Source organism: Colossoma macropomum, unplaced genomic scaffold (assembly GCF_904425465.1).
Source record: "Colossoma macropomum unplaced genomic scaffold, Colossoma_macropomum, whole genome shotgun sequence".
Classification (NCBI taxonomy): domain Eukaryota; kingdom Metazoa; phylum Chordata; class Actinopteri; order Characiformes; family Serrasalmidae; genus Colossoma; species Colossoma macropomum.
The window spans coordinates 12879802-12905164 of record NW_023494793.1 but is presented as its reverse complement, the minus strand read 5'-3'; the positions used below and the strand labels follow the sequence as shown (position 1 = coordinate 12905164).

Below are 25363 nucleotides of genomic sequence, written 5' to 3'. Positions count from 1 at the left end.
CAACTCTGAAGTTCGGAAAAAGAGGTTTGGCAAAGTCAGACGGAGAAGAGAAGCAAAGTGGTGTTCCCACTGGGCATTCTTTCTGGTGGAAGTGTGCGGTGGAGCGTTTGGGAGTGGAGGAAAGGAATTTTTTTCTGCCCTCTAATTTACGGGACTGCCAGGGCTGAGCTGGCAAAGGAAAGCAGCCCCAGTGCCTCTAAAAAGAAAGTTGTTGTTGCACAACTGTCTGAAAGCTTTTGCGTGAAACACTGTGTTCGCTTTCATTACGTGCATCTCTCAAAACGCTAAAACAATGGCAAGCAGCCCCGCAGTCATTCATGCTTTTTCTACAAGCCACAGAATGTGTGTAAACACAATAATGACAGACCAGAAATAGCAAGTTTACACTGCGTTCAGGAACTAACCTGAGGACTTTAGCTGACATTTTGGTTATTAAGCAGTAGGGAAGGGCATAGGTGCTCTTGTGAGTCTGGAAGCAATGAAAACATCCTTTTCTGAAGAAGTTACATGTTGACATGTTGTCCTCTAAGAGGACGAGTCCTCATCAGCATCCAGTGTTCCACCGGTTAGTCCTGTTGGCTCATTAGCTCATCCGAAGAGGCAGCCACGGTTACCCCTCCAACATGAAAACCTACCAATTTCCCTCTGCTGTCGTTGAGTAAGAAAACATGTTTTCACATGTGTTCCTATTTGATGCGTGTTTGTGCAGGTAAGCCTATAGCCCTACATTAATGTCCTTTGTTTCTCTTAATTTTTCACTGGTTAGTTGATGATCTATTCATTAACCCTTACTTTTGTATCAAAAATACTCAATGTTGATGCCTATCAAGCAAATGTACACTAAAATCCATGTAGTAGTGAGGTTTGCATAAGCCTGACATGTAAAAATAACAATCTGTCCATTTTTAGGAGCAGGATAGAAGAACTTGAGGGCAAAAGCCAGATTAGACTAGTGCAGAGAACGAAGGAAGCAGCAGCAGCAGCGATGATGTGAATAGGGGTAAAAGAACTAAGGGGCAAAAGAGACAAGAATTTGCGCATTGAGCTGGCCCCTAATGGACTCCCTGCGGAGCAGCGGTCTCGCAGCCGGCCGCCTGGTGGACCGGCCCAGGCTCTAGAGGGACCGAGGTCAGGCGCCCCGAACCAGACACAAACCAGCAGCGCTATCCGGAATGTTCCTCCGGTAATGAGCGCAGGCTGAGTCCCCACCCCGTCCCGTTCCCCTCCACCGATCACAGCCAGAGAACATCCTGGGGGCCGTTTAATTAGGGGACTAAAAAAAAACTCTTCAGCTCTGCTGGGTCTGCCTCGCTCTCTTCTGCCCCTGTAAAAATAGCCTGATTTAGTTTTGGTCCGTTCGTTTTAGTCTCAGCTAGTTTGTTTCCAAAGTTTTAACCTTTCTTGTGAGCAGCGTTAGGCACGGTGCTAACACACTAGCATCCACAAGAACAGGGAGCAGCTGTGAAGAAGTGGAATTATAGAATAGCAGCATGTTTAGTTCTCTCTCTCTCTCTCTCTCTCTCTCTCTCTCTCTCTCTCTCTCTCTCTCTCTCTCTCTCTCTCTCGCTCTCTCTCTCTCGCTCTCCCAAATTAGGAAACTAACTACTCTAGCTTTGTGTAACCCACCCCTCTTTATGAAGCTAGCCTGCGCTGGTATTCACAGAGCAGTTCAGGGTGAGAGAACTGAACCCAGATCAGATCCCTCCTGCTTTTATGATGATCCTGGTCATAAGAATTGGTGCTAGATTGGCTCTCACTTTCCTGAACTGGTTTGTAAATACACACCCTCATTCATTAAAGAGTCACTCCGGCCAAATTAAAAACTGGAACCATCTGTTGTAAATGTTTCTACTCACCTCCTAAAGCAGGGCTACACTGTCTCTAGAGTGAGATTTCCTGGTTTAAAGACTAGGTCTGATGATGTGTCCTGAAGGTGGAAGTAAATTTTGAAGGACTACAGATGCTTTAGGGGTGTGCACTCGGAGGCAGGCTGTTAGTGCTGTATCAGTGATGCTAGTTAGCACCACATATCTTGATTTGCCTGTAGATTAGTGGCTAGTAGCCAGTTTTTGTTGAGCACTGTAGGGATTCCCAATGATTGTTTGATGTATTTGTGTAATGCGTTCTGGATATTGTAGTTAGAGAACATTGATGGATAGAATTAATACAGAATTGAGTTCTGTCAAACTGATTAGCTGAGGAGGGCAGTGCTGCGCTATAGAATGCTACAACATAAATAATAATAATATTAATAATAATAATGATGGTGCATGCAAGTTTTAGGGAATGCCTCTTAAAGTTTTGTCCTCGGTTGGCTTTAGTTGCAGCTCCTTATAACCTTCATTATTCACAGTGCTAACAAATGAGCAATAAAGCAATGATCCTCATCAGCCACTCTATTCCATGGCTGATCATAAAATAGCTGTATATTTAGTTTATGCCTCTCTACAGTTCTGCCCTCTCCTATGGAAATAGCCTCACTCTCTGGCCTTATTTGTTAAGTTTGGCCCTCAGTTTGCTTTAGTTGCGGCTGGATTGTTTACACCAAGAAACGGGAAACTTGAAAAGTGTTTGTTTAGATCTTTAGGTTTTCTGCTCATCTTGGCCAAGAATTGAGCAACATCCTCCCAGGCCTGGATTCTGTTTTGAGTTAGCAAGTATATCACCAGTATAATGAAGACTTTTTTTTTTTTTGCTGATCTGCATATGCGCTCAAATGAAGTCTGGCCTGTTGCATGCAGTGGACAAGAGTACGGACTCGTCTTCTGCTTGAGATGGTGGTTGTAGTGCTGGTGAAGAGTTTTAGCCTTCATTACTGGAAGCATTGCTCGCAAATTAGCCTCTACAATAGTATCAAACAGCTACAAATGGGGGGGGCAGCATTCTGATCACAAAATGGCTGCATGCAAACTTGAACTGTTTAGTTTTTCTATGTCTCTCTCTCTCTTTTTTCTTTTCTTTTGGGGGTAAATATTTATGTCTTTAAGCCTTGAGGTAGTCGTTATTCACAAACCGTGCTTTCATGTGAGCTTTTTTCCTCTGAAAATGACCATTCTGATGTGAGTTTGTTTCAGATGTTTACCCCTTTTTTCAACGTGGTAGGCTGGGCGGTCCTGAGCTACTGAATGCTTATTGAAGTTGTTTGGACTATCCAGTCAGATTTATTACTACGTGTCAGATCCTAACCATCGGCTAGTTTGGATGTTGCAGGAATCTCTGTAGCGGGCTTGAGTGTTTAAAATAGAAGAGAGCTGGTTAACTGACTCTTGAACTGATTTTGGTTTCTTTGGAAAAATAAATACTGACTTTTTAATAAAATTTCTGCATTAAAATGCAAACAAAGTCATTCAGAGGGGTTTAATGTGAAATGCTGCTTTTGCAGGATTTTACAGAAAAAATAGTACCAAAGAACTTTTTTCAGATTTACCAGTATTTTACAATTCTCAACATTACATATGAAAAATTAGACACATGTAGATGCACTAATTGTTTTTGATAGTAAATAAAAAGGCTCTAGTGTTGTAGACTTGGTGACCCCTGGCTGGTATCACCACCACTCAGATCAGATTCGGCAAGTTTCTCTACATTCAACTGTTTCACATCGAACCACTCTGAATGACTTTGTTTACATCTTATCGATTGAATTATGCAGAAATTTTGAACTTCCATTCGCGCTTTTGACTCGAATCCTGCCCGGCCCTCCCCAACTTCATTTGTTTCGTTATTAATTGATATTTGCATCATATTTCAGCTGAAATACACACAGTGATACAGCACGTTCCTCTTTCGGTCGTACATCAGACTTGGTGGTTAAAATGGCCTGTCTGAGAATTACAACCTGAATGTCCTCAGCAGCGCGCTCTGCGTGAGCGTTTTTGGCCGAGATGAGGAAAACGTGGTTGGCCATAAGCTCCTCTCACTTCCGAGTGTCTGGCAGCTGATGGGAGCTTCTGGAAAGAGCCCAGACTCAAATTTACACGCACACATTTCCCTGACTGCTTCCCCACCCAGTCCCGCTCTGCTCCGTGCTCTTAAGTGTGTGACCCAGCTGCAGTGACAGCAGTCCGGGATCGAAGGCGGAACAAACTCAGCAGGGAGCGTTGTTTTGTTTTGTTTTTGTGTCGTTTTTCTAGTTTTTTTTCCCCCCTTGTTCACTCCTTCCTTCATTCTTGCATGTTCTTGGCATTTGTTCACTTGCATTGTCCTTCCAACCCCGACGAGGAACAGCTGTAGAGGTGATGAAATGACCGAATTGTAAAGCTTGACCCAACGGGGGGCTGGCTATCAGAACTTTATGCCTATGTTAAGTGCCAAAGTTGCATTTGCTGTGTCCCTAGTGGGGGGTTTTATATGGATTATTATTGGGCTCTCTGTCAAACTAAAGCAATGTGTGAAACAAGCATAACTTGGTAACATTTCCAAATGAAGCAATGGGCTCTTCCACTGATTTTTAAAATATTCCGCATAATTTAGTGGTTGGGATGGAAACAGTGATTCACACTGGTTTGATCTGAAATGGTTAATTATGGAGAAACTACACGACTGAACGACTCTGATTTTATTTCTTTACCGTGGTGGTGATAGGGGTCCAAAAAAAAGTGAACATACACGTCTTTTAAGTTTTTATGTGTAATGCTGCTGATGGTACAATAGTGATAAACTGCAAAAATACATTTTTTTTCAGGGATTTTTGCCTTACGATGCTCTCCACCTTGAATGGATTTAACAAATACATTTTCAGGCCAAATGCTTACCTCAAAAAGATCATAAAGCGATGTCTCGGGTATGAAGCAGCGTATTATAACCATTTAATGTAATGCATTCATGTAATATCTGGATGTTTGTGAAAATCAGTCTAATTACCCATTTAATCAGAACAATGTAAAAGAGAAGTCATAACCCATTTTCCTTTTGTCCTGGGACACATTTCCAGGTGAATCACTGGATCATGGAGGGTCTCTGAGCTAAGTAGAGTGTTTTGAAGATAGTTGGGGGTCACTGGAGGGGGGATTTAATTGGTGAACGTTGTTTAGCCCCACCCACCGGTGCATGGTGACATCATAAAAAAAATCAGACCCTGAACATGAACAACCAAGGTAAAAAGAAAAGGAGTCAGTTTTGAGTTTAAAGGTTCTTGAGAGGTTCTTGGCTTGGATGTGTGGTTCTAGAAAAGCTTTCGATTGGTATAGAAGGAGATAATGGACAATGATCGTCTGCAGAACTAATGTGATAAACAATGTAATTATAATCTAAATCCTGTTATGAAGTGTGAGTATTTCAGAGCCTCACAGTGTAGCTTGCTTTTTCTTTGATGGTCATATAAATTACCAACTGATCTTACTTCTTAAAATACTTAATAATCTAGAGTGCTAACCATATTCTGCACACGTGGCATGTAACAGTGTTTACATCCAGTGGTTCTTAATGTTAGTGTAGTTGGAAACCAAAATATCGGCATGTTGGCCTCCTCCTTTTGGTCGAGTGCCGTTCCTCGTCCGTTTGACTCTCTACCAGAGATTTTGTTTCATTTGCATGTACCCCAGCGTTCTTTGCCAGCCTGAAAGTCTTAAGTTATAATCTTTTCAAATGGCGTTCAAAGGTATGTATGTGTGCAGTTAATTAGTTGTTGATACTCGGTTCGTAAAGCCTATAATTAAGAGCTTCTCTGTTGTATACAGCTTTGAACAAACCATAGATTAGAATGATTGTACAAAGGGAATGAGTAAATAAATACAAAGTGATAAAAAGAAGGCATTTGGCATGTGAAAGAGAATGAAAGGCCGATAATTTGGACGTATTTAAACTATCACGATATTTGTTAGTATCTGTTATCATCCTAAGGCTCATACAGAACTCTTTAGACTTCATGAAAGTTCTTTACACATGCAAAGTTTATTAATCCTTCTATAGAACCCCTTTTAGAAGCCCCTTTTTTTGGGCTGAATTTATGTAGTTAATGGTTAAATATGAACTGTCCTCCTTGACCACATCAGGACTGACCAGTCTTTCCCAGGATGAACCCTGGAGCTTGTCTGTGTTTGTATAGGCTTTTGAGTGACATTTGGTGAAGGAACTCCGGCAGTCACTAAGACAAATGGTATGTGCTAAGTTCACGCAGGGGCTCGGAGCGTTCACCAGCATGTGAGTGTGTGGTCTTTCCGCCGTTTTCATCTGTAAAGGTCTGTGTTAGCTCACGCTAAGACTTTGTCATGCTTCTCCAATATAAAGACGATGCGCGATCTCCAGCCAGCGCTCTGAAAGCAAATCCCTTTCCAGTTGGTTCCTTTGTCAACCAGCAATTATGTGTAACACCAAACATCTGTTTAGTTTCTAAAGCAAAAATGCTTTGCAGCCAGAATCCAGACCGTCATGCGCTACAACAATATAATAGCAAGGTCTGTTTTGCTTGCGGTGTAAGCAAGCAAAAATGACTCTGAAGTTTTCATGGATGTATGATGTCATTGGTTAACGTTAGCAGTATTTTCTCATTGTGTTCCCCAGCTCGATCTCATGCAGCTGCAATTGAACCAATACGCTGATGAAACAGATTAAATTGGGATGCACGAAAAGACTCAACAGAGCGTCCTCACTGCTGTGACCCTGTCGGGCTTAAAGGGCCGCTTTGGAGACGTGTGCTTGTTTAGTTCTGTACTGAAGCTATGAGGCTAATGTAGCTAACAAATAATGGAAGCTTATCGTTACTAGATTATCAGCGTGCAAACTGCATGTCTAAATCCTCACACGCCTGACTGTGTTTCTCACAGTGTATGGCACACTATTGTCTAAAAATGTGCGCTTTTGTCCATTTTTATAGGTAAAATTATGCAGGGATGGGCAATATGAGCATTTGTCATTAGTGTGAGAAATTTTCTCACAATATTTTCAACATTTTTGCATAAATAAATTACTAAGATGTTCTGACTGGTTTAGTGCAAAGTGCTAATAAGAATTAGAATCGTTCGTAGTGTTGGTGATAGGAACCAGACGTCTGAAGAGTTTAATATCTCTAAAATTTTTGCCTTTTATGACTGTTTTGCAATGACGTTTTGGCCTGAAACATTTTTATATATCCATTAATGGCGTAAGGGTACATGCAAGGCAAAATAGTCCCGAAAGAAAACTTTTTTTTTCAGATTTAGAACTTTTTTTTTTAATTATCAACAGTACAAGTTAAAATTTGGAAGACTAGTGTAGGCTCATTGGTCATTTTGGAGTGTAAATAAAGCACCTTTATTTGAGTTGTAGACATGGCGACACCTGGTTCCCATCACCACCACTGTAAAGACACCATATAATGAATCGTTGCATGTCAAACCCCTCTGAATGCCTTTTTGAAATATGCAGGAGTTTTAAACGTTTGAAATATTCCTGCCACCCCTGACAGGATATCATAATGTCAGAAATCACATAAACAAGTTTTCCTTTAACACTATCCAGACATGGGGACGCTCTTCTTTAGTCTGTGTGCTGCTGTTAGAGAGAGGCCTATTATAAAATTGAATATTCATGCTTTTTTTTTTTTTTCTTCTTATCAGTGCTGAATGTCAGCAAACCACAGTGCAAACGACCGAGGCTGGAATCCTTGAGTTCTTCAGAGTACGTGCTGTTCCGCGGTTGGCACCATGTAGTAACGCAGCAGGGGCTGGATTTGGGAGGGGGGGCTGGTTATGCCTGAGTGAAAAAGTGACACTGAGTTTGTCATGTCGTAAATGCTCTCTCACTCTATCAGACCACATGGAACTCTAATCTACACAGCCAGGGCGGCACGGCCGCTTCCGAAGGACTGTTTTTGGATTTTGCAGGAATTTTCTGCCTGTGCTTGTCCTCTTTTTCTTGGCCTCTGGCCCAGTTTCAGAGGCACTCAAGTTGTCAGAGTCATTTAGCCCCGAGTTTGCAATTGGATTGAAGACTGTTTTTATTCCTCTCTCACAGAGTAACGTAATGTACATCAGGAAAATGAGCTGTTTTGATTTGTAGCATAACAGGAATGTTCACCATATCATCAAGCCCTCAGCGCTTGGAAACGCCAGCTGCCCTTTGCATTGCATGAACGTTTCGTGATGAATGGGCTAATAGAATTGAGAATAAAATCTCATTATACTGACTTAATTAACTTTCTCCTGCAAAGTCATACAGATATGCAGGCTTTTGTTAAAACAGTGATGTACAGTTCTCTTAATGACTGCAACGTTTAAAGGGCTCTTATTTTGTAAAAGCAAAAATCTCCTGCTTTTTTTGGAATTAGAGTTAAGATTTAATACCATGTAAACAATGTGGAGGTTTCAAAATGTGCTGTTCACTTCCTGAGTGCATATAAGCTGCAAAAAACAGCCTGTTTGGGATACATTGGGATACCAACACTGCCTATTCAGGCTACAGCAGTTTAACCTGGTCTGTTCTTATTGAAGTTATATGGAGTATTTCAGGCTGGACTGCTATTTGAATGACACACAAAACAGATCAGCCAGTTAAAGGCACCATACCAGTTGTAAGGGATAAATAGAGGCCATATACAAATAAATTAAACATACAAAAACATCATAATTGAACCTGAAAATGTAAATGTATTGTAAATGTACAATAACGTGCTGTGTTCTCTTTGTTAGAGTGGATGCCGTAGCTGTGTGTATGGAGAGCTGCGCCAGGCACCAAGCTCTGCTGTAGAGGAGCATCATGAAGCTCACGATGAAGATCATGCTGCTGCTATTCTCCGTACTTCTGACTCAGCCTCTGCCGGGCCAGGCCCGACCTGCTGCTCCAGAGCAAGGTAAGAGACATTTCCTTTGTCTAGTGGAGCAATATGATGATGTGTTATTTGGGAAATTCCACAGATTTTTCAAATTTTCTGCATAATTCGATCATTGACATGTAAATAAAGTTATTCATAGTGGTTTAAAGTGGTGCATTGTAGAGAAACTTACCGCCTCAGATGGTGGTGATGGGAACCAGAGGTTGTGATGTCTACAATGCAAGTATAACAGTGTTGTTTACGGCCCAAAATGACGAGTGAACCTACACCTGCCTTCTGAGTTTTGTATGTAATGGTGACATTGGCTAAATAGGGTCTGTTTTGACTTGCTTTGACTTGACGTCTGGTTCCTGTCATCACCGTTGTGAACAATTCTGACTCTGTAAGTTTCTCTAGAACGGAGCGTTTCACACCAAACCACTTTGATCCACTTTGTTTGCATCTTACATATTTAAATGTTGAAAAAATCTGTGGAATTGCCCTTTAACCATCGCGCAGCTGCTGCAGTTCACAGATGGAGGTGACTAAAACTGTCCGCTGTGGTGCTGCTTTCTTTACTGAATGACTTTCAAAGACTGTATGGAAGACCAAAACCATGTTTATGCTTTGGTTTGGAAGAGTTTCTGAACAGCTGACGAAGGCAGAGCAAGCATTTCCAATGCAGAATTCAATTTTCTTTTTTTTCCGGAACCAAACCAGTCGAGGTTGATGAACACTGTGTTTAAATAAATCCTTTTTTACCACATTATGGTCACCACAGGAACGAAAAGCATTCCCCAGCTACAAGTCCAGTTGACTGGACTAGCTGGACGGTCTGTTTTAAAACACACAGCGCTCTCGAGCCCAGTCTCCAGAAGTCAGTCGCTGTCATGTGATAGACATTCTTCACCTGCAGCCTATACGGGCCCCAAGAAGTAAAAAAACATGGTTCAGGTGTTCACGTGTTTTCATTCAGCCCTTCATACGCTTTTCCAAAACATGTCAGAGGAGCTGTGTGGAGCCCTCAGCCATGCAGCAGGCTTAACTCCACACCCTGCTCTCTACACCCGGATGGAGAGAGTGGCGTAGTGGAGGAGAGGGGGGAGGGAGAGGGGGAGAGGGAAGGGAGCCCACCATGAAACGAAATCCTGAAAAATGTGTCTCCTGGCAACATTCCAGCAGCGTGAGGGCCGCAGTGTGGCTCACAGGCCCGAACGTGCTGCACCTTCACACAGATCAGTCACTGTATTAACATACTGTCTCTCTCTCTCTCTCTCTCTCTCTCTCTCTCTCTCTCTCTCTCTCTTTCTTTCTTTCTTTCTTTCTTCTTTCTTTCTTTCTTTTTCTTTCTTTCTTTCTTTCTTTCTCTCTCTCTCTCTCTCTCTCTGTCTCTCTCTCTCTCTGTCTGTCTCTCTGTCTCTCTCTCTCTCTCTCTTTCTCTCTGTCTCTCTGTCTTTCTCTCTTTCTCTATATCACTGTTTTTCTTCCTGTCTTTTTTTCCCCCTTCTCTTTCCTTCCATTTCTCTCTTTCCTTCTTTCTTTTTCTGTCCTTGTTCCTTTGTTCACTTTCTGTCCTTCTCTCATCCCATTTCATCCCATTCTTTTTTTAATCTTTTCCATTTTTTTCTCCTTATTTTTCTTTCTTCTGTTTTTTTGTTTTTTTTTTCTTTCTCCTCTTTTCCTCTCTCTGTCCACATTTTCTTTTTTTTCTTTGTTCTCTTTTATTCTTTTATCTATATATTTTTCTTTCTTGCTTTCTCCTTTTTTCTTAGTTTTTTTCTCGTTTCTTTTTCTCTTTTTCTTTCTTTCTTTACTTTTTTAGCTTTTTTCTTCTCTTTATCTATCATGCTCTCTCGCTTTTTTCTTTCTTTCTTCACTTTTTTCTTTTTTCTCTTTATTTTTCCTTTTTCCCCCCTTTATCTATTGTGTTTTTCTTTCTCTTTCTTTCTTTCTTTCTTTCTCTCTCTCTCTCTCTCTTGCTCTCTCTCTCTCTCTCTCTCGCTCGCTCGCTCTCGGAGTTTGTTATACGTTAACATGGAAGTCAGGTGAGGTGTGTGTGTGTGTGTGTGTGTGTGTGTGTGTGTGTGTGTGTGTGTGGGGTTGTTTCTATCTGTAGCCTCCAGCTATGCAAAAATACCCCCCCGTCCCTTTTCTTTTTCTCTCTCTTCTTTTGTAATGAAAAGGTATTTGTTGTCAAGGGAAGACTCAACTACCAGGGAAGCTATAAATTACTGCTTTTTTCTTTCTTTCTTTTTCTTTTTTTTCTCTTTTTTTTTTTTAAGAGACAGTGAGCACTCCGCCCTGTGGCAGTATTCCTCAGATCGTGTTTCTGGGAAAGAGTGTCCAGATTTCATTCTGATGTGCAGGAGAGATATAAAGAACGTCAGTGTAGTGTTAATGAGGGTTGAGCAATGCTAAATCACCCAGAATGTGCTACTGCTGCGTTTAATGCGCTGGCAGAGCGAGTCTGGATGGCCGCTATTTGTCCTGAGCTGTATTGATGCGATTCGAAATTAACTACATTATAATGCAAACTCGGATGTCATCATACTGGCCTTACGGTGACGTGTTTGGAAAAATCAATTTTGCACAGCACTAGCCGCTGGAGCGGTCGAGTAACTGATTGAACTGGGCCTTCAGGGATCCCCCTGAAAGATGAATGGAGGAGGAAGGAGACAAGAGATAGAGGAAGAGTTTGAGCATGATGGATTATCTTTTCACCCTCTCGACCACTCCATCACCAAATGGTCAGGCGTTTTAGAGGCCCTCTGCCCTTTTCTCCTCCTCTCTGTCCTCCCTTTTTCCTCCTGTCACAGTAAACAACGCTCTTTTTCCCGCTCCCCCTCTCCGTTCCCCTTGCTTCCTGCGGAGTGAATGATAGTTTCAGCTGTCGATGAGTGGACCCAACGCGCCGGCATTTGTGCGGTTTGTCTTCCTCCTCCTCCTCCATCTCCAGGAAAAAACAAACGAAACCAAACACCAGGACCTCAACAAGTGTTGGTTCAAACGGCATCCTAACGCAATCAGGAGACGTAATTGTAGCAGCCTACGTTTGTTTCGTTTCTTGGTGGTTTTTTGCTTTGTTTCTTTTTCTTTTAAGAGAAAGAGAATGAAAGGGAGGCGGACAATCCATTCATTTTCATAACCAGCTCCATATGTAGATGAGATGTTTATTTAGAAATATCCCTCAGTTCTGTGTAGGACTCAGTTCATTTCCTGCCCTGAATTTACAGGGCCGTTCAGTTTCATCAAGTCAAACCAGAAGTTCAGTTTTTTCCGCTTTCTTTTTTTTTTTGCAAATGCCGAGTTGAATTCTTAGTTCGTTATCCGTGTTTTGAAGACATAGAATGAGCCTAAATGTAGACTAAACAGGATTTTTAGTGGTGACCGTTGGCATTGCAATGTATTCCAAACCAAAGTTTAAAGCATGTCAAAGAAACCCACCATTTGTGCTTAACTGAAAGTCCTATGCAATGTTTTGAAGTTCTAGTAGACGTTCCATGCTGGTATCTGGGCCCGTTCCACACAAGGTTGTTTATGAAAGGTTTGGGGCTACTTTCTATGGTGGGACCTGTCATTTTTTTTAAGGGCATGGGGGGCCCATGCATGTGTTTGGCCTTAACAGGGGACGGACCATGCTGAAGATCAATTCCCTATGGCTTCTTTAACTGTGAACTTCCTCTTCCGAGACTGGGGGCTCGGAACAGGAGCGTTAGTCATAGCCGGCCTTATGGCAGGTCTGAACCTGGCTGAGATGTTTACGGCACCCCCATGTTCAGCTGTAGCAGAGATTTCAGATCAAGAAAAACATATCCATTTTGTTTTGAGAAGAGAAATGAAACGTGACTGACAGCCAGTTGAGTTGTTTAGGTGGTTAATGTCAACATGGTGCCTTTTTAAATTCACGTTCAATTTTCCCTTAGAAATGAGGGCTGACCTGCAGATTCCTACCTAAAAGGACTTTCATCTGCTATCTTCACCACCTAATTTGGCTAAAATGCCTGGGAGACAACAGATAGTTGCCCATGGAAGGACTCCTGGACTAGGGCCATTAGTTCTTTAAGGGAGAACTGAAGCTATTGCTTCTTTGTCTGTCCACCACATTGACGTACCTGGTCAGCAGGCATTCTTTTGAGTTTTCCTGGAATGTAAGTCTTGTGGATGGCGGTGTAATGCATTGAATTCCACAAGAATTGCAGTCCTGCAGTCCGGCCGGCTACTTTAGTGAAGAAAAAAGTTGTAGTAACTTAGCTTGTAGCTTGTTAACCATTGGTGGAAAGTTTAAGCCCCATCTTCTTCAGACACATAGGCCTTGTACCTGTTTTTATATTTGATCATTTTTTTTCTGTATTATTGTTTTTTTTTCACACTTTTCTAAGCAAATAGCCTCATCTTAACTGCATAAGGCAACTAATGTAGTTGGCGTCTTATCCTTTGCCACAGTATCGCATGTGCTTTCCAGTTCGTCCTGCTCTAATATGGTCTTCGCTTGGCCTTTGTTCCGATAGATCATACCCACTGAAAGAAAAGCACAAGGTTAAGTGGGCAGTTGATGATATTTATCGTTATTGTAATAAATTGCATCACAATATGCTTTTATGACCTTATTATGGGTGTGATCAGTATAGCACTGACCAACTGCATGTTTCATTACAACAACAGCATAATTAGTCCAGTTTAATTGGATTTACTGCAGCACAGTAATTGTATTTTCTTAAAATGTAATACTACTGGGGCTATTTTGTCTGGTTTAACTTATCAAACCTCAGAAAAACTATCATGGTGCCTGTCCTGTAATGTCTTCAGGTACCATGATGTTATATTTTTACCCTACTGCCCACACCTAAGCACTAGTACTGGCCTACAGAAAGTCCAGGGTTTCTTTTTAAAGAGAAAAGGTGGGCATAAATTGTTCCAAATGAAAAGGAGAAGCTGGGCAGTGCAGTCAAGCTTCAGGAATAGACAGCGCATCAGAAACGAAGGTGTCAGATTACTCAAGACAGTTTACCTTTGAGTGTAGGCTGTGGTTATATGTATTGTTAGTCATGTCTGGACACAAGCTAAGAGGTGTTTTGGACTCTTGACTGCTGACAAAAGAATCAATACATGTTCTGTAAAGAGTTTATTAGGGTTTCACAGTGATGTCTGAGCCGTATTGGTATTGGCAGATATTTGCTTGAAAAATGATCAGTTTTGCGCAGATGTTGACATTTGCTTTACATTGCAAGCAGATGTGGTATCGGTGAGTCACATATCGGTGCACCTCTGTTTTCTGTACCAGAAACTTGTCACTGTTGTACAGGTGACTCCCTCACAGTTACTGCCAGCATTAGCCATGCATAACTAGACAAACAGAAAAAGAAAAACTTTAATAGGGATTTGTTAATGATCCACTAATATACAGGAGTCCAGTTTGGCGTGCGTGTATAAAGAAGCAGCAGCCAGCTTGGACCAGCCGTGTGATGTGGAACGTTAACTGTACTGAATGCAAAGTTAGAAATCGTGTTCATTTGAGATTTAGATGTATTTTCACAGTGATCCCATTCTATTCCTTCGCTTTACTCCATTTCTCTCCCCCTCCTTTATTTTGAATGCTCCTTCCCTTTATCTCTCTCTAATACACGCTTGCTCTCCCTGTGTGGAGATGTGGACGGGTGGGGACTGAGGGAACAAAAGCTGTGATTCAGCAGGGCAGCCTAAGCTCAACCCCCCCCAACACAACCCCCTGCGGAGTGTGTGAGTATGTGTGTGAGTTGTGATTGTTTGTAGAACTGCAGTCATTGTGAACAAATGCTATTAGCATCTCAGGCTTGATGATGGTCGAGCCTGAGCGCAGTGTGTGTGTGTGTGGGGGGGGGGTTCTCACCATTTGCTTTAGCACCTCACATAGAGGAGAAGTCTTCTCTAATCAAGGCAGCTGGTAGGTAGGCCAGTCAAGCTAATTCACTGGGTGAGAGGTTCAAAAATTTGTCTGGATTGGTTTTCACAAGTTTCTGTTTTTGCAATTCAGCCATTTTTGCTGTTCTCACATCTGCTTTTTCTAACATTAGCTTAGTAAGAGCAGTAGTTGCAGCGATTAAATGAAAATGCATACAAAAAATCTGATTTTTTGTTGTCCAACAGCGTATTTCCATCAAAGTCACTTTTAGCGATTAACAATACTTTATGTATTAAGTTAATTTTGTGCAAAAAGACTGTTGTTGCAGAAGATTTGTTTTTTGATTAAAAAAGTCGTTTGACATTTTTCCTTCTTTAAATTCACAACTTATGTACCCTGTTTCCCCAAAACGTTTAGTATTTTTGTTTATTTACCATTGTATTTTACAGGTTTTCTCAGTTTCCCACCATATTTGTACTTGTTTTGTGCAGATTTGTCTTTGAGTAAGTTGTGTTTTAACGATCCAGGTATTGAAAACCAAGTCAAATAGATAAAAGGTTTTGTTGTCTGTCATAAATTATTACCAACAGTTTCCGTTTCCACAGCTTACATCCACAGACTTTTTGAAGCTTTTTTTGCAAAAAACATTAGGATGGAAAGTATTTTGACAGCCACCCAAGTATATCTTGTCTCATATAAAGTTTCCATTTGAACAAATTCCAGCAAGAAAGCAATTTTATATTGTTATAAACAAACACAGACTTTTACTTTAGTCATGGATTTTAGTCGATGAGTTGCTTCACGTCTAAATATGAAAAACATGAAAGGTTTAACATTCGCTTATACAGTGTCTAATTCAAACATCTGATTAATTACCCAGTGCAGTTTGGATATCCATAAGTTCAGATAACCTCCCCACCCCTTTACTGTGCTCCCCTCAGAGCACTGCTGTTTAAAAGTTTGGAGTTCATGTTTTCAGAAATTGTAATGTTTAGTTTCATATAAATGTATGAATGTATTTGAGTTTGCTCATCCTGTGCAATTTCACAGCTTTAATATAATTAGTAGGAGGCTGTAAAACAGAAATGTGTACAGATTGATGAACAGAGCTATAGATGATTCCATAATAACAAAGTTATAATACAATTAACTTCCCGAATGCCTCATATTTGAAAAGTGGTGGTTGTACTGCACAACATGAACTGTACGAATGACGTCTTTTATGTTTGAAATATTTCCTTGTGTAGCTTTGCTTAGGCATGTTTGTTTTGCTGAACGTGAGGCCTGTCGGCTGCTCCAGTCTGTGTCGTGCTCAGTCAAAACATATATGAAATTACACAGTTAAGTCCAGTATATTCCAAATGACGCACACCTAACATCAATACCCAATTAAGTACCCCACTAACGCTAAGATGAATTATTATATAATTGAATTCCTGCTGCCTCCCTCTGTCTTTGTCTAGCGCTCCCCTCTGCACTGAACCACCACCAGTGCTGCTTCCTAAAGGAAATCCTATTGGTCATTCATTGTTTGTATTGCTTCCTATTCTGACACCCGCTCTCTCGCTCCTCATCTCAGATCAAGCTGGCTGAGCCTCTTTGCTATTCATTTTAGCCTTCGCACACAAAAAAAATAAAAACTTCCTTTCATGATTCAGTATCATTAATGTGATTTTCAAGGACGTCCATCAGTTGTTCCAGAGAGCTGGAAGTGGGCACGAGGGCCCCGGCCCTTCCAGCCCAGCTGCTTTTTTTTCTGAGAATACGGACTTTGATCCGACTTAATCCCATCACAGAATCAGAAGGATCAGCTAGGCTGTGGATTCCTTGAGGAGACTGAAGCTCAGTAGGGTTTCGTGCTCAACAGCTTTCAGATCATTTCAGTTTCACGAAACAGGTTTCCATCGCTGGAAAATATTACCAAGCGCTAATTTGTTTTGGTGTTAAGGCTGCACGGCATAGTAGGTATGGCACGATACCACTTTTTTGTTTGTTTTTTTTTGTTTTGTTTGATACCGATACCAGTATCAAACCCCTCTGTATCGGCTGAATCCATCCTGAACATCTGGACAATAACAGTTCCAGATGCGTGTTTCTTTGGGGTGTTCAGAATCAGGCTATTGATGCAGTTCATCAGAAGTACATGGTTTTGGTCAGAGCAGTGTGGGACAATCTTCAGCTACGTTTTTGATTAGCCAGTGTGTTTTTAATATTTTGCAAGCTGTCATTGTTTTTAGCAGTGTGAGTATTTTCAAATCACGCTAGTTTGTGTTTGACATTAACTCTATGATTTTGGTGAACAAGACTTCTCTGTAAATTGTGCCCAGCAACTAGTTTTTCATTATCGGTCGTAAATATTTTTTCTCTGGTTTAATCAGTCCGGTCAGTTTGGCACCATGGGCCAACATCTGTCCTCTACAGCTTGCGCAATATTTATCTCCAGCTTGTGTCATTATGCTGTGTTTTTGTTCCTCGGCCTGCGTTATGACCGGGTACATGTCCAGGAAGGAAGCATATTGATTAACTGCCATAAATCAGCATTCATTTCATTTGTAAATAATTTCCTCATGTTCGGTTGATCACTGAGAATTGTTAGTTTCCTTAATGGGTCCATAAAATAGCTGGCCTGGCCAACACTGGCATAATGACGAGGATATTGAGCTTTCTCTGTCACGCTCTCTCATGAATGTGGTGTTGTGGGCCCGATTATTGTCATTTCTATTCTTCTTCTTATTTTTTGTTTTTTTTGTGATTCACTCATAATGACATGAGGCGTTTCTGGAGCAGTTGGCCGTTGACCACAGTGCAGTAGTGAAGCCGGTCAGACATAGTATGAGGTATTTGTGGTCATCAGTAGTAGAGCTGCAACAGTTAGTCAAAGAATTTGACATTGGTTATGAAAAGTCTTTCATACTCAGTAGTCTTCATATCTAGAGGATGGTCATTCTGACGGACTGCTATACGCTGCAGGAAGCATAGGGGGCAATGTGGCTTCTGTTGATTGGTTGCATCATCAAGGAAGATATTGCTTGTCCCATTGCAGTCATATAGAATATCTTTATTTGTTTTGTTTTTTGAGTGTTCACAGATCTTTTAAGTCATTTGGTTTATTTATTTTTGCTGTGTAGGTCTGACTGGCTACACTTACTGCTACTTTAATTTACAAGGAAATAAGTGCAAAACATTATTTAACTGTTTATTACATAAAGGTGAGCAGTGTTGATGGGTTGATTAATTGGGGGGAAAAGTAGGTGTAAAAACAGTAAAATTTGAAAACAGAATGTGTATATGTAAAGTTTGGGGGAGCGGGAAAAGAGGGCTAAGCCGCAGTGCCTGGATTGTGCAGCACTTCAAAGTGACGCGCTCATTTATGCTGCTTTTACGGGACTCTTTATGGCCTGCTTGCGACCTGGAGTAATAACAGAAATGTTGACAGAGGCTTATCAACGAGGGAGAGGGAGAGAGAGGAGTAAACCAAAGGGAAGAAGTACAGAAGAGAAAGCAATAACGCGGGCATACCTGCTGCTAACAAGACAACATAAACACAGTTATTCTGCTTTAATTTCTGTCTGCAATCAGTGTTCTGTCTCTCCGTCCGCCTCTCTGTCGCTCTGTTTATGGAGTTTTGGAGGGGAAAGTTGAGCTCCCCCATATAACCCCTCTGTTCCTGTCAGGATTAGTAGCCTGTTAGACACATGCGACGCAGGAAATACCTTAACTAGGCCCTACTGGGGTCACCATGGTTACCCTGCCCTGGAACCTGCCGCTACAGGCCTCTTGAATATTTTCTCTTTTTTTTTTTTTCCCCTCTCACTCTGTCTGTCCTTCTCTCTCTCTCTCTCTCTCTCTCTCTCTCCCCCAGCTTTCCATTGTTTGCAAGGCTTTGTTTGTAGAGTTAGTCGCAGTGACAAAGGGTGGCACTGCTGTGTTGTCACTGGCCAATGGGACATCCAGGATTTATGGGTGCAGTCGTTGGTTTTAACTTGAAAATATTACTGGTATTTTTTCTTATTGTTTTTTTGTAATCTTATATTGTTCGTATAGCTTGTACTGAGTTTTTGCTGTCCATGTAGACTTCAAATTCAGCCAGTTTTGCCTGAAAGTCTGACATTTTGAAGTCTTCTGTATAGATCCTGATATTTTTGAAGATCAGGCTACAGTGCCCTGTCCTTTTCGTACATCTTTAACATTCAAATCCCATCAACCAAATTGGCGGCGCCACAATTGAATTAAATCGTATTCAATTAACATTTGAATATGAAGCAGTTGGCATTTGTGCTTTTCTAAATTCTCACCTCGGACTATTGTCATTCAAGCAGCAACAATTAGCATGTGACATAAGGATGTCCCATTTCACAAGAGAGCCTTTCATAAGAAGGTCAGGACAGAGACCCCCTGCTGTTTCTGTCCCAACAAGAACCATTTGCTCTTAAGTAGGTGGATTGACTTGCTGGTCATCTAGTCATTTGGACACAGTTGGATAAAGGAGGGAGAGCATGCTGATGGCCAGCGCGTCAATGTTGTTGTGTTGACCACCACCGCACGCTCTTAGGAAAAGAAGAAAGCCGTAGTCCCCTCCCCCTAACTGCCGTCAGGAGCAACAGGGGGCTCAGGTGGCCACCACACTCCTCCTCCCCTTCACTTTCAGCCCACAATTGAATTTGGGCTCCCTCTTAGGATCGGCCTGACAATTGGCCCTTGACTAATTCAAGCCGAGATTCGATTTTGCTGGATCTGAGCTTCGAGTAAAGTCTTTACAAGCCCGAATTTCTGGAGCCAGGAAACACAAACAGGAGTTCGGGATTCGATAAAGGAGATTGGACGGCCGATGTTTTGGGGTGGCGTTGAAGAAAACCGATGTTTTACTTGATTTCCACCAGAATAAAAGTCATGTAAGATGACTAGAACATTGAAGTCAGTGACCTATGAACCTTAATTTGGCTGCACCATGACACACATGTGGTTCTTGATGAGATTGTCATGTGTTACCTTGTGAAGTCAATATGCCACAGGATCTATGGGCTATTGCCTTGACCATTTTCTTCATGATGTACCTTGCTCCACAATCAAAGCTGACTGGCATTTAGGGATGGGCAATATGAAGTTATGTTATTGTTATCTTGAAAAATAATGGTGTATTGCACTTTTCTGAGTATATCTTGCATATCGTCAGAACACTGAACTACACATAGCAAATGCTAAATATTATATGCTTATTCTATACGTTAAACAGAATTCCGATACATGCCTGTGCATCTTATTACATAATGCATTGATTCTGTTTGCAGTTTTCTTTGAGACCATTTCTAATGCTGAGTGTGCTTGTTGTTTACAGTTGCCTTGGTGGGGAACACAGTATATACCCTATATGTTGGAGATAAGCTAGAGCTGACCTGTGGAACCAAGGATGAGCCTCAGGAGGTGAGCTGGACCAAAGACCAGGTTCTCCTCATCAGTGGCGAACATACTCGTCTACGTAACAATGCGCTGGAGATCGAGGGCCTGGAGCCAGCTGATTCGGGCGTCTACGCCTGCCTCGCCCGCGGACCTGCAGGAAACCACACACAGTATTTTAACGTCAATGTCACAGGTGAGGAGCAGAGTTGTTAGAAGTGGAGAATGTGCAAAAATGTAGCGCAGTTGATTGAATCAGTTGCTTAGGTATCTCCATATCATCGCTGTCATAATAAACCCCTGTGGCAGTTCTGTAGCAGAAGGAACAAAATGTTGCGAACTTTAATGTAAATTCATTCTCTGCTTTTTCCGTTTGTCCATTTGTAATGAAATGTCCAGCTGCCATTTTCAAACATTAAAAGACAATAAAACTGAAATGTTTCTATATGACAGCGGTGATATGCTAGCTTTTCTGTAGGAAATGACCTGCATACCTCGAGTTCTTTACTTATGCACTTTTTCATCTCCGTCAGATGCCCTTGCTTCTTCTGAAGATGAAGATGACGACGAATCTTCTTCAGAGGAGACTAAACAGTCCAGCAGCCAGAAGCTACTCTCCAACAGCCAAGAGCTACTGCGTGAGTCTGCTGGCCTTCTCTGCAGTCCCATAAATATCTGTACTGCAATCTCAGTGAGCTCTAAGCCTGATTTACCGAGCCTGGGATGTGTGTTTAATGGCACCTTACACCATTGGCAATATACTTGGCATGAAGTAGTTTTTCAATCAAGAAAATTAAGGCGAAATTCCTAAAGTCTGGAGGACTGGTCCTGGTTCCGAAAGCAGGCTGAACATTTCACCGTAGTGGCTCACAGTAGTCTTGAGGAATGTACTTAGCCTGGAGCGAAGAGATGATAGCTTTTCATTCCGTTTGCTGAATTAGTCTTGGTGTCTAGAAGGGCCATTCGCTCCACACATCCAGAGCTCAGAGATGTGTGCAGTGCTGTGAAAAAGTATTTGCCCCTGACTTATTTCTTTAGCTTTTGCATATTTGTCACACTTGAATGTTTTAGATCATCAAACTACGTATGTTACACAAAGGTAACCCAAGTACAAAATGCTGTTTTAAATTATGATTTCAGTTGTTGAAGGTAAAATGCTGTTCAGCCCTATGTGAAAAAGTAATTGTCCCCATTAGCTACTAAAATCAACCAGTTAACCACATTCAGTTGACTATCGGGTTCAGTTTCACTATCCACACCCATGATTATAGTGCCAGACCTGTTGAATCTAAACATCACTTAAATGGAACTTAAATGGTTTGGCAATGTGAAGCAGACTAGAAGGTCTCAAAAAGCAGCACATGATGCCACGTTCTTGAAATCTACCAGTCTGGAAAGGGTTACAAAGCCACTGCTAAGGCTCTGGGACTCCAGCGAACCGAAGTGAGAGCCATTATCCACAAATGGAGAAAACTTGGAGCAGTGGTAAACCTTTCCAGGAGTGGCTGGCTACCAAAATTTCAGCAAGAGTGCATCAACAACTCATCTAGAAGGTCACAAAAGAACCCAGATGAATGTCTAAAGAACTGCAGGCCTCACTTGCCACAGTTAAGGTCAGTGTACATGATTCCCACAATAAGAAAGACACTGGGAGAGTTGTAAGGCGCAGACCATTGCTGCCCAAAAAGAACCCATAGGCTCGTTTCGCATTTGCCAAAAAACATCTAGATGACCCCCAAGACTTTTGGGATAATATTTTGTAGGACCTTTGGGATAATATTTTGCAGGACCTGGACAACTTATCATAATTGATGAAACCATGAATTCTGCTCTCTATCAGAAAATCCTGAAGGAAAATATCTGCCCGTCAGTTCAGGACCTAAAGCTCAAGCGCAGTTGGTTATGCAGCAGGACAATGACCTGAAGCACACAAGCAAGCCCACCTCTGAATGGCTCAAAAGAAACAAAATGAAGGTTTCGGAGTGCCGAGTCAAAGTCCTGACCTGATATTATTAGGTTTAGGGGAGCAGTTACTTTTTCACATGGGTGATATAGGTTTTGTGTAAATCTTTATCTTCAGTAAATGGAATGATCCTTTAAAAGCTGCATTTTGTGTTTTTGTTGTTTATATCTTATGTTAAAATAAGTTGATCTGAAACATTTAAATGTGACAACTAGCAACAGTAGCACTGTGTGCAGCTGCAGGTCAGCTTTTCTATGTTTGTTTTAACTTGTAACTTTCTCTGGATTGTTGATCATAATTGCGATATGGACCTTTGCGGTACTGAGGTTGCAAAAGGCCGAAAATGACTAGGGATGCACCAATATAGAAATTGGGCTAAAGCCAGTATCAAGTGTTTCTAATGTACACATGTTCAGATAGTGATGTTGAACGTTTTAAAACGTAGAGACTGGGGCTAAATGTAGTTGGGTTAACATTAAGGAGAAATACAACATGTATTTTTATAGAGTCACAAATGCAGTAAATTATTTATAATTATGTTTTTTTTGTGCGGATACCAGTATAATTCTGATATTATCGGCATCCCTAAAAATACTCCTATAATTATAAATATATGTTTATAGATATATTTCATTATATTCCCATATAGTTTTACAGGTGCTGTATATCTGTTTGTTTTGGTTCAGCCTTTAAAAAGAACAATAACTGATGTATAATGGAAAACTCAGTTTTATTTATGTGGAAATTCCCAACAGGCAAGTCTTTAATGGATGAATCAGGCATTCACCAGTGATTTATTATATTGTATTGTAACACACATCACAACTTCAGCATCTGGCTGTGTAAACACAGTATAGTGTTTTGTATATTTGGTGCAGCCTCTGTGAGTGTTAATGGAGCCAGAATATGGTACTGCTGCCTTAATTCATCATCACAGCATTTATCACCAGAACCTGAAATATCACAATGTAACCCCCCCCCGCCCCACCCCCCATATCATTCAGCCCTACCTCAAACCTCTGTGTGCCTGTAAATGTGAAGCTACCTGCCTGCCTGAATGTAATCTCTCGCATTCTTGCTCTGTTTTGCTCCATTTCACTTCCTTATCCCTTGTTCCTCTCTGCCCCTCCCCGTTCCTCAGCAATGGCGCCAGAGTGGGCTCAGCGTGATAAGATGGAGAAGAAGCTCCACGCTGTTCCCGCCAGCAGAACCGTCAAATTCCGCTGCCCAGCCATTGGTAACCCGACTCCCACGCTTAAGTGGCTTAAAAATGGCAAAGAGTTTAAGAGAGACCAGCGGATAGGAGGTTTCAAGGTGAGAACAGAGTACACTAGTACACTCTGTCTGAACTGCACTGCGGGGGGAAAGTTTGATTAAAGACTGTTTGATACTTCATCTGAACATTCCTGATGAGCTATGAAACCACTGACAGTTAGCTTTGTGCATATGAGATCATTTTAATTGAAACTTTAATGCTAAATTTTTATCAGCACAATAAAGTTGAATTAATTTGGTGCAATTCAGAATTGGTTTTATACATAGTAGTGGCATATAGACAATAACAATAATGCACTATTTAGGTTTGAAAAGAACCCAGGAATTCTCTTTTGGCTGACAAACGATGACAAATTATTGATGAGATTATTAATATTGAACATTATAATCCATTCTAATTTTGCAAACTCAATGTATCAATTGAATCACCCTCCTTAGATCCTGAACTGTCAGTACATATTTACACGTCAACTTCTGCTTTGTTGATTCTCCACTGTGTGAAGTATTCCTTTAAAAGTGTATGAATGAATGTGTGCCGCTCCAGCGCGCTGCGTCTGCTGTGGTCTAGTTCCACACCTGGGCTGGTGCAGAGGTTGAAAGTTAACACCTGTTCCCACTAACACAATGGTTCTTGAATATCCATGCCCTCAGGGCAGGCCGCTGTGGTGTGTCTGAGCGCAAATAGCCTGACCTGGAAGCTTTGGGTTTCTGCCGCAGTCAGGCTACAGAGGGTTTGGCTGTCCTCCTTTTACACAGCTGCCTTAAGTCTTCACGACAAACTGAACCCATGTGGGATTATATTTTCTTTACTGATTCACTTTTTTACACCATATTGATGATCCCCTGTAGTAAATCTGCAAAGACTCAGTGTTAATGAACCAAGTGGAACTCAGTTGCTTAAGGGTTAAGGTTAGATTTTGGATTTGAGGTTAAGGTTGGAGTTTAGGTTTAGGGTTGGTGAAGTTGAATTTAGTAGTTCTGTAGTTGGATACAAGTTAAATATTAAGTTAGCATTCACAAAATATCCATGTATGATTTTGATTTTGTGTGTTTGTTTACTGTAGGCTACTAGTATGAATAGCCAGGGTTTCTCAAAACAAGGGGATAGCAGGATTTGTCAGTTAGGCTGAAAAACGTAGGCCAGAAAAACAAGCTTACTGAGAGATGCTGCTTTCTGAAAAAACCCCAGGGTTTCTTGCTTAGGCAGCTAACTTAGCTCAGTTTGATCTACTTCTGGATTTTCTGTCTCCCGATTGTGGCCCTGATCACTTTTTACCAAGCTACATCACCATAGCAAAATGTTTAACCTGCTGCTGGACAGGCTTAGTTTCAGACTCGACCTTCTGACCCATCAGGGACAGCCTTCTGATGGAGGTGGAGCCCTCCAGTGCATGTCCGGTCACTTTTCCCCCCTTTATGACGTTTGTGGTGTCAATCACGTAAAGTTGTTTTTCAGTGGAGGAAACAAATTGTATTACACTATTTAAAAGTCAGTTCAACCTAAAAAAAAAGGTTATTTATAATAACAATATTGTGCAAATACTTATAATTAATAATAAAAAAAGCATATGATCAGAATATATATCTTCTTTGAGGTGCTCTAATCTGTTGGCTGCTTGGTATGTCATAAGTAGTGATATGCCTTAGTGAATGGGCCCAGTATGGAGTGATTCTCCGTTACTGTACTCCATTCTACGTTACTGTAAAAAAGTTAAGACTGAGCAAGTGCTGAAGTCAAGTGTCTGGTTTACTCACCCTGACTGCCCTCTCTGAGCACCGTTACATTAGTGATCTATTACTCACCACTGTCCTCAGTGTGATATCAGCCTGAAACAATGTGCAATGTAATGTTACATCTATCCTGTTATCCCATGTGTAATATTGCATTCAAGATTCTGTTCAGTTGAAAGAACTTACTTTTTCTCTGGTATGAATGTGCTGGAACTTCAGCCATTATAGCTCTGAAACTGACATTGCTTCATGGTTAATATTAAAAAGGCAGTATTAAAGAAACAACAGCCCACATAAGTTATTCAATGTTATTAAAGTTGTGAGTCACATAAAATTGCCAGACGTTAGTCACGTTTTCCACTGGGTAGTGTCAGTGAGGGAAGAGAAAGCGTTC

General features: G+C 41.3%; 1 protein-coding gene across 3 annotated transcripts in view; it reads left to right on the top strand.

Annotated features, from left to right (window-relative positions):
* The window catches only part of fgfr1a (fibroblast growth factor receptor 1a), a 54007-nt gene that overhangs the window by 4907 nt on the left and 23737 nt on the right, over positions 1 to 25363 (top strand). For all 3 annotated transcript variants that reach the window (XM_036578537.1, XM_036578536.1, XM_036578538.1), the window contains exons 2-5: positions 8607 to 8767; positions 19942 to 20196; positions 20534 to 20638; positions 23105 to 23277. In XM_036578537.1, coding sequence (XP_036434430.1) covers positions 8674 to 8767; positions 19942 to 20196; positions 20534 to 20638; positions 23105 to 23277 — 627 coding nt within the window. In that variant the 5' untranslated portion in view covers positions 8607 to 8673. The remainder of the gene's footprint in view (positions 1 to 8606; positions 8768 to 19941; positions 20197 to 20533; positions 20639 to 23104; positions 23278 to 25363) is intronic.